Genomic DNA, 10,000 nt, shown 5'->3' on the forward strand with positions numbered 1-10,000 from the left:
TATATATGGATGTATATGTATATATATATATACATATATATATATATATATATATATATATATATATATATATGTATGTATATATGCATATATATGTATATATATATATATATATATATATATAATACTATCACAATTAATCATGAATTTAATTTTGATATAAACCAGAGATAACGTTCAACATCGAATTCGAACCTATGACCAATAAAAATAAGAGTATACATTACACTTTACCACACTTGGCTGTAGAGATAATTTCAGTTGTATTTAACCTTGTCGAATTCAGGATTTGTATTGAGACTATAAATCAACCCATTTCTACAGTTACAGTTAATTGATAAGCATGTAACACTTGACGGTTTTATAATAATTTTAACACTAACATTAGTGATTTTTCTTTTTTTTCAAATAAGCTTCAAATAACCTTTAATATCAAATTCTCTGAGACATGGGATCTCAGCCCCATAAGGAAACTACTTAATTTATGATAAAGGATTAATTGAAAAAAAATACATATATATATATATATATATATATATATATATAGAGAGAGAGAGAGAGAGAGAGAGAGAGAGAGAGAGAGAGAGAGAGAGAGAGAGAGAGAGATATATATATATATATATATATACACTTATATACATACGTTTTACACATATATTTATACATATGTGTATGTATAATTTAAGATATATATATAAATACACACACACACATATATATATACAGTATATATACTGTGTATATATATACAGTATATATATATATATATATATATATATATATATATATATATATATATATATATATATATATATATATATATAATACCCACGTGTATGAACATACAAGAGCTCTGATTTCATATAACTGACATAATAATAATAATAATAATAATAATTTAATGTTTCAATTTCAGCAGTGAGCGCCGAAGCAGATCGTCATCCAGAAGACCGACCCTCCGTCGCTATACGAGTGAACCTACGCTTAAAGGTAAGCTATAGAATAATCTGTAGTGCAGTGATCAAATCATCGTATATGTTACGCTATACATTTTCGACAGCTGTATACAACTAGTCGGAATTGCAATGTAGCCTACTAGGAAGCCAAGACCGCTTTAAGTTAGTCTAGGTTATGTAATGTTATGTTTAATCTCTCCCAAAGAGAGATTAGTTCACCAGACTTTCAACTGGGCTCCTCAAGGCACTAGAAGAGTTGGAAGACCCAGACCTACATGGCTGAGGACTAGTAAGCGTGAAGCGGGAAATGACGAACGGAGAAGTATTGATTTAAAAGCTCAAGATAGAGACGACAGGCGAAATCTAACTGAGGCCCTTTGCGTCAATAGGCGTGGGAGGAGATAAGATGATGTTTAAAGGCCGCTCATGAATGGCAGAGGCAAGGGACAGTGACAATGCCCTAGAGACTAACCATATATACATATGATCAGTGCCAAAGCCCCTTCTCGTCCCAATCTAGGACCAGGGAGGGCCAGGCAATGGCTGTTGATGACTCACCAGGAGGACCTATTTGCTCCCCCAAATACTCCAGCCTTAGCTCACAAGGATGGTGAGGTTACACACACTACAAGATACTATCGAGTTACAGCGGACCTCGAACCCCAGTCTGGCGATCGCCAGGCCGAGACTTTTACAATAGGCCATCGCAACCGCTATTTTATTTTTCAAATAGGCATCAAATATTGTAAAGATGGCTTACCAAATCAAAATATGACCTAATTTTTTCATTTAACCAATATCAGTTTTTTTATCTTAATCCTTACTTTCAATCCATAGCCTAATTGAGGGAGGTTCCAAATGGTTAATAAAAAATTAAACCACAGAATCATGAATGTCAAGTGATGAGGGACTGGAGAAGTGAAAAACGTCAATCGCAATTAACTAAAGGGCGCAGTTACCATTAAAGAACTGCAGATACTCCCCAGGGGAGTTCAGACTTTTCCCAAGTTTCTAATAACTAGTGAATCTTTGATGTAAAATCCCATGGATTGGCAAGTTAGTGACTTATTCCCTACTACTTTAATTTCCCCTAAGTATAATTGGCTCCATTAGTAAAACTAAACACTGATGAAGGAAATATTTCCTTGAATCGTATAAAATATTTATTGGAACTTAATCAAACTTTACGGTTAAATTAAAGCAATATGGATGTGTGACAACTTCTAAGACCTACCTTCCTTCATTAATATGTTCAATTTCATTTCACGTACAAAACAAATGAGAGGGACTATACAAGAATGATTGATGCCGATTTAAGTATGCTTAATTAACAATCAATAACTAAGATAAAAACCTAAAAATAAAAACAGAAATTAATAAATAACTTAACAATAAAACTTTCAAAATTTCCTATATTTAAAAACGAGTAAGAAGGCCAGCTTCCAATATGGACTTAGAAATGCCACTATTATCATGAAAAATGTCCCTCCAAGAATCTTGGTAAGGAGGACTATACAAGAGAAAATTATTTACCCAGCATCTGCCCACTTAATTATTCAAACATTTACCTCCTTTTCTATGCCTTCAATCTGAATTATATCGATCTCAACATTATTATTATCATTATTATTATTACTATTATCATTATTATTATTATTACTTACTAGGCTATAACCCTAGTTGGAAAAGCAGGATTCAGGATTCTATAAGCCCAAGGGCTCGAACAGGGAAAATAGCCCAGCGAGGAAAGGAAACAAGGAAAAATAAAATATGTTAAGAACAGTAACATCAAAATACATATCTCTTATATAAACTATAAAAAACTTTAACAAAACAGGAGGAAGAGAAATAAGATAGAATAGTGTATCGGAGTGTACCCTCAAGCAAGAGAACTCTAACCCAAGGCAATTGAAGACCATGGTACAGAGGCTATGGCACAACCCAAGACTAGTAAACAATGGTTTGATTTTGGAGTGTCTTTCTCCTAGAAGTCTTGGAATTCAATAGTGCAGATCTCCATGGAAGCATAGGGCATAATTCACAGTGCAACTTTAAATTAGCATATTTTCGTTTATTAAGAATTATTCATTCTTTTCATCGTGTAAATCTATTTGCCATCGTAATCTGAGTTACGACAAGCTTAATTAGGCTGTGTCATTTTCTTATATTGATCTCCGCCCTTCCTAGATTGAACTATGCTTATTAACCCTTTTACCCCCACCATTTTACCCCCACCATAAGGTTAAATTTCGAGCACATTTTGCTATATAATTTTTTAAAATTGCTCTAAAAAGCTTAATTTTTGTCCTAGAGAGGTCAGGTTGGTCTCATTCTTTTGGAAAATGCCTTAAGTTTCTCATAAAATTATCAAAAATATGTAATTAACAGTGTTTTGCAAGAACGTACCGGTACGTCCTTTGGGGGTGAAAGGGTTAAGCTTAATTGTGAGGTGCAATCAATATTCGAGACAAACCTCCTTGTGCAGGGCAGTGCCTTTCGTTATTAAAGAAAATTAGGTTATTAGGTTTTATTTACCAAAAATATATAAGTCGTGAAAAATGAATTATTGCTTGTATTCCTTCCTTGAAGATAATGTGTTATTTTCTTAATTACCTCCGCCAATGAAGTTGGGAGGAGGTTATGTTTCCGTCCCTGTTTGTTTATTTGTCTTTTAATCTGTTTGTGAACAATTTCCTGGCCACCATTTTACCAAGAGAGTAGTGAAATTTCCAGGGATTAATTGTTATGTTGAGCCATGGAAGCGATTCAATTTTGAAAGTCATAGGTCAAAGGTCAAGGTCACGCAAAAGATCGATCGAATTAACCCTAACCTTAACCCCAAGTTTGCACGTAGTTGTCACACAGGCTTAAAATAAACCTATGGTTCAAATTGACTCTGGGAAAGGCAAGCTGGTTTCGAGAAATAAGCTGCCCTAGGTCTGCACTCACAGAGTGCTTTCTAATTTACACTGAACAGAATTTACTCATAAAAAGATCTACAAAAATATTTCAGTGTATAATTATTTACATGATACATAACTTATTTGCACAGTTTTATATTCCGCAACTTCCTATATTGCAACAAAAAAAATTGCATACAATGACTAAATGTACAAGAGCAAAACTTTCTTATCTGCAATTACAAAACCAAAAGGATTGCCAATTATCTATCCTTTAACTAAAAAAAAATATTCCCTAAGGCCGTTGAACGCACAGAAGCTAAATATCTTGAAAAAAGATAGTGAGTTATGAGATATTACCTTTAACTCAAGGGACTGACAGTCCCATTAGCCCACTTTATGACATCATGTTTCTTTTTAAAGAGTACAATTTTCATGCGATGGATATTAAACATTTTACGACGCTCTCAATTATGTCTTCGCAGTTTTATGGGTGTATGGTGCCTTGTAAATGCTTGGTTCAGTTTTTACGAACCTGAACATTAATCGTAATGCTTTTTTATGACAAGAGAAGCATGTTCTAAATTCAAATTTTCATGACAAGATGATCAAACGTGCCTAAAGCGGGGTTTAAGCGGTCGAACGGTTTGTCGAACCTGCTTGTCAAACGGTTCGAAGAGGTGGAGTCAACCAAAAATGCATAAGGTTTGTGAGCAATGAAGCCCAGCCCACAAAGGTCAGGCGAGAACAGACTTTCTTCGAACCGTTTGACGAACGTGTTCGACTACCATATACCTAGTTCGTACGTTCGAACATCACTTCAAACACTTGTCTGTCGAACCACGTTCGACGAATCGTTCGACCGTGTATACCCGCCTTTCCATTGTGAACTATCAACTATGAATAATCTATATATAAAAAAAAAAATCCAGCAAAATTGGAGACAACAGACTATTAATTTTTCTTTGTAATGTTTAATACGCCAAACCTCATACACTCTACGCATAATATACATAATATATGTGCTTATCACAAACAAAATTCATATGAACTGAAAGTTTACATCGCTTTCCATCGAGGAATACGTCAAAAAAAGGTTGCAAACTCGTTTAAAGGAGAATGGTAAAAGCTACACCATAAAACAAAATTATCAAAGGACCTTCCACATAGTTTCAAAGCTTTTTATAAGTTTCTTTAATAAGTTCACTGTTATATACTCATGTTTAGGAGCAATATTCATTATAATAATTTTATTCATTTAATATGAAAAAGAGCTCATAAAAACAAAGAAACATTCTTAAATATCTGATATAGATACTCTTTTACGGTTTCGGTTACCAATTTTTTTTTTTTTTTTTTTTTTTTTTTTTTTAACTTGAACGTCGTCAACTTGTATTGGATAATACTTTCAAAACACTGTACCTATTCAGCTCTTATTAAATTATTCTAACCTTCCATATGTGATCAGGGTACCTAATAAACTTCTTATCTTTTAATCAGACCGAAAAGAATATGTTCCTAAGAACACCGAAATCGATTAATAGCTTTATGCAAATAAATTACAAATGAAATTGTTCTGTCAAATTCTTATACAATTTTTGGTCACTGACCTAACATTAGGTGAATGGACACTTCATATTACCGCTTATCACTATCACTTGCGAATGATTCAAGATAGAAATTCCAGTCGAACCTCGACTAAGAACAAAAGGAAACAGGACTTAATGATAAAAAATAATACAAAATGTTTCACATTACCTTCATGGAGAACCATCTTGTACTCTAAAATCTCTTCAACGATGTGGCGCAGTTTTCACGCTCTTACCTGGAAAATTATAGTATGTTTTAGTACAAAGAATGAAGTATAGTTATGAATTCACAGAATCATAAATTAAAAAGAATAAGAACTTGAACTCTGACATTTCACAAGGAAACAAATCATCTATGACTATAATTATACCAGGTTTTACCATCACACCATAATGTCTTATTTAGGTTTAAATAACACATTATTCTATATTATTTCTCTTCTTGTTTTCTTTAAGCTTTCACAGTTTATGTATGAAAGATCTATTTTATTGTTGTTATTGTTCTTATAATATTTCATTTTAATTGTTCATTACTTCTCCTGTAGTTTATTTCCTTGTTTCCTTTCCTCGCAGATATTTTTCCCGGTTGGAGCCCTTGGGCTTATAGCTTCGTGCTTTTGCAACTAGGGTTGCAGCTTAGTTTTTAATAATAATAATAATAATAATAATAATAATAATAATAATAAACACATCCACTCATAGTCAGACCAGTACACATTACATATTCATCATTATACATTCACGAAACATGTGAACAACAGTATTTGAATCCGATTTCCATTCTGCTTTTTCTTCCCCAGAGACACCAGAAGAAAGCGACGAATACGAGGAAGTAACGGACAGAAGATCTGCTGTTGTAACCATCCGTGGACAGAGGAGGATGCTGCATGCCCCAAAGATGCCCCTCAGACACAACCCGGCACCACCTCACCAAACACTGACCCTGGATTGGGTGTATCCTTTTTTATTCGCAATTGAATTAACCTCTTCAGATAAGTGACGGTGGGGAAACGATGTGGTTGTCATTCAGTGTATAACTATGTAGCATATAAAAAGGTATAGGTCAGGACAGATCTTGATTAGTGCCATAGCCTCTGTACCGTGGTCTTCCAATGTCTTGGGTTAGAGTTCTCTAACTATAGCCTCTGTACCATGAACTTCCAGTCTTGGGTTCGAGTTCTCTAGCCATAACCTCTGTACCATAGTCTTCCAATGTCTTGGGTTAGAGTTCTCTAGCTATAGCCTCTGTACCATGAACTTCCAGTCTTGGGTTCGAGTTCTCTAGCCATAACTTCTGTACCATGGTCTTGGGTTACATTTCTCTAGCCATAGCCTCTGTGCCATAGTCTTTCACTGTCTTGGGTTAGAGTTCTCTAGCCATAGCCTCTGTACCACGGTCTTCCACTGTCTTGGGTTAGAGTTCTCTAGCTATAGCCTCTGTACCATGGTCTTCCACTGTCTTGGGTTTGAGGGTACACTTAGGCATGCAATTCTATCTTGTTTCTCTTCCTCCAATTTTTTTTTCTTTAATTTTTTATAGTTTATATAGGAAAGATCATATTTAGTGTTATTGCTGTTCTTGAATAAGTAATTTAAGAACAGCAATACTTCTTTAGTAGTTTATTTATTTCTTATTTCCTTTCTTTACTGGGCTATTTTCCCTGTTGGAGCCCTTGGGCTTATAGCATCGTACTTTTCCAAAAAGGGTTGTAGCTTAGCTGATAATAATAATAACAATAATAATAATAATAATAATAATAATAATAATAATAAATGACCTTTATACCCAGAAGCATGGCTTGTCTATGAGGTCCCCTTCAGTGGTCTTAGGAGCCAATTTCGTGCTTAAGCGCAATCAGACTCGAATACACAGTACCGCTGATGCCAGTAATCATAAACATCATTACAAATGAGCCATAGGTCCACCTACAGAAAGGGCATGTAAGCCATACGTTTGTGCAGGAGACAAATTGCATGCGATTTAGAGAACATACAAAAAAACTCAAAATGTTAACCGTGTGGTCTTTCGTGATGCAACCACGTTTTTACATGATAAAAAAAATGTATGTAGAAAGACAGTGACTACGATACAGATATAAAAAAATAGTGACACCTACTATTTTCAGCAAAATTTCTAAAAATTAAACGCTTGTAAATGTAGCGGAAAAACAGATTTCTAGTTTTTTTTTAATATCTTAATCGAATAAATCATATGAAAACTGTCAAAACTGTGACCTTGCACATGAAGATGAAAATATTCTAGAATAAAAAGAAATCCGTTTCTTCCATGCACTGCATTTTGATACAAAAGAAAAGTAAAGAAGGCATATTCACAGAATTCCGCGTTTTTTTTTTTTTTTTTTTTTTTTTTTTTTTTTCTTGAAGGGGGGAGGGGAGACCAATAATAACAAATGGTTTACCGGTCGGATAATCCTAAGATTTATTTACTCCCTCATTGTTCCGTGACCTTGCCACCAGATATACGACTTTGCTTTTTGTATATAAAAGAAGCTATATTTTGACTGTTCCCACTATTCATTGGTGAACGCGTGCATCTAAATTTATGTGACACTGTTCGAAACGATACAGCAGTAGATAAAGATTTATTCGTTCATTTACCGAGATATAAACATGTTGTAAAACCACTGTCTATCAATTAGACAAGTTCCAGTTGCTATTTCAGCCATGTTCTTCGCAAGTGTTAGCTTTTTTAGAGTATATATTAACTATATTTTATCTACTGACTCACTGGTAACCGGATAGTAAGGTTAATATCATGGGATTTTTTTTAGAGACACCAACTCAATTCGAAAAGATGAAACTGAATATCTAGAAATGATTTTATTGATTCATCTGTATTATGTTCAATAACCCATGTCAAAAATTCTCAAAAATTATGATTACCGTAATTTTTCTTAGCCACTCATTTTTTTCCTTTGAAATCCTACTAACAACACGATTTAAACCTAGAATAAAATCCCAAGAATAAAATTTTAATTGTGATTGCCTAAAAACAATTGTTTATTGATTAATACGTAATTTTCATGCACCTTTATATGAACATTTGTATATATAACATTAACAAATCAATTATAAGTAGTTTTAAAACAATTTATGGAATAACAAATTTAGTCTAAGACTTCTATAGCGTGACACCACCAGATATTTGATCACATTATTATTATTATTATTATTATCAATATTATTATTATTATTACCATTACTAGCTAAGCTACAACCCTAGTTGGAAAATCAAGATGCTATAAGCCCAAGGGCTCCAACAGGAAAAAATAGCCCAGTGAGGAAAGGAAATGATAAACGATATACGAAGTAACGAACAATTAAAATGAAATATTTTAAAAACATTAACAAAGTTAAAACAGATCTTTCATATATAAACTATAAAAAAGACTTATGTCAGCCTGTTCAACACAAAAACATTTGCTTTGCCCGCCCTCTTACAAAAGCGTATAAAACTGATTATTGAAATGTTTCTTATTACAGAAGAGCGGCACCTGGTAACTAAAGTCACTTTTCGTAAAAAGCAGTAAAATATGGCCAGATCATAGAACCAGTAGTTATGAATACCGTGTTATTAAGTATGCCCTTCAATATATCAAAGGATAACGTCATTTGTCCTGGATCTTGCAAATAAATGTGGAATACCAAACATTGTATACAGTGGAATTCACTGTTTTGTGCGAATGTATTATTGTTGTTATTATTATTGTTGTTATTATTATTATTATTATTAATTGCTAAGCCACAACCCTAGTTGGAAAAGCAGGATGCTATAAGCCGAGGGGCCCCAACATGGAAAATAGCTCAGTGAGGAAAGGAAGCAAGGAAAAATAAATATTTTAAGAACAGCAACAACATTGAAATAAGTGTATCCCTTTTATTAAAGGATTTAGGTCTAGATACCATATCATTTCTAAATAGTTGGTAATATTATCTAATATACTTCTAAATTATATTAAAGAATAGTAATACCAATTAGCTTTATATAACCGCAATGAGGTAGTAGGTTGGCCAGGGCACCAGCAACTCGTTGAGATACAACCGCTAGAGAGTTATGGGGTCCTTTGACTAGCCAGACAGTACTACATTGGATCCTTCTCTCTGGTTACGGTTCATTTTCCCTTTCCCTACACATACACCGAATAGTCCGGCATATTCTTTACAGATTCTCCTCTGTCCTCGTACACCTGACAACACCTTCTTCACCAAAGGGGTTAACTACTGCACTGTAATTGTTCAGTGCCTACTTTCTTCTTGGTAAGGGTAGAAGAGACTCTTTAGCTATGGTAAGCAGCTCTTCTAGGAGAAGGACATTCCAAAATCAAACCATTGTTCTCTAGTCTTAGGTAGTGCCATAGTCTCTGTACCATGGTCTTTCACTATCTTGGGTTAGAGTTCTCTTGGTTGAGGGTACACTCAGGCACACTATTCTATCTAATTTCTCTTCCTCGTGTTTTGTTAAAAGTTTTTATAGCTTACATAGGAGATATTTATTTTGATATTCTTAAAATATTCATTTTTTCCTTGTTTCCTT

At 33.8% G+C, this 10,000-nt stretch overlaps 1 protein-coding gene across 1 annotated transcript in view; it reads left to right on the forward strand.

Annotated features, from left to right (window-relative positions):
• The window catches only part of DCX-EMAP (Doublecortin-domain-containing echinoderm-microtubule-associated protein), a 153,574-nt gene that overhangs the window by 112,789 nt on the left and 30,785 nt on the right, over positions 1 to 10,000 (forward strand). Inside the window, exons 9-10 of the mRNA XM_068379937.1 lie at positions 917 to 990; positions 6,246 to 6,399. Of these exons, the coding sequence (XP_068236038.1) occupies positions 917 to 990; positions 6,246 to 6,399 (228 nt within the window). The remainder of the gene's footprint in view (positions 1 to 916; positions 991 to 6,245; positions 6,400 to 10,000) is intronic.

The sequence above is a fragment of the Palaemon carinicauda genome, chromosome 9 (assembly GCF_036898095.1).
Source record: "Palaemon carinicauda isolate YSFRI2023 chromosome 9, ASM3689809v2, whole genome shotgun sequence".
NCBI lineage: Eukaryota > Metazoa > Arthropoda > Malacostraca > Decapoda > Palaemonidae > Palaemon > Palaemon carinicauda.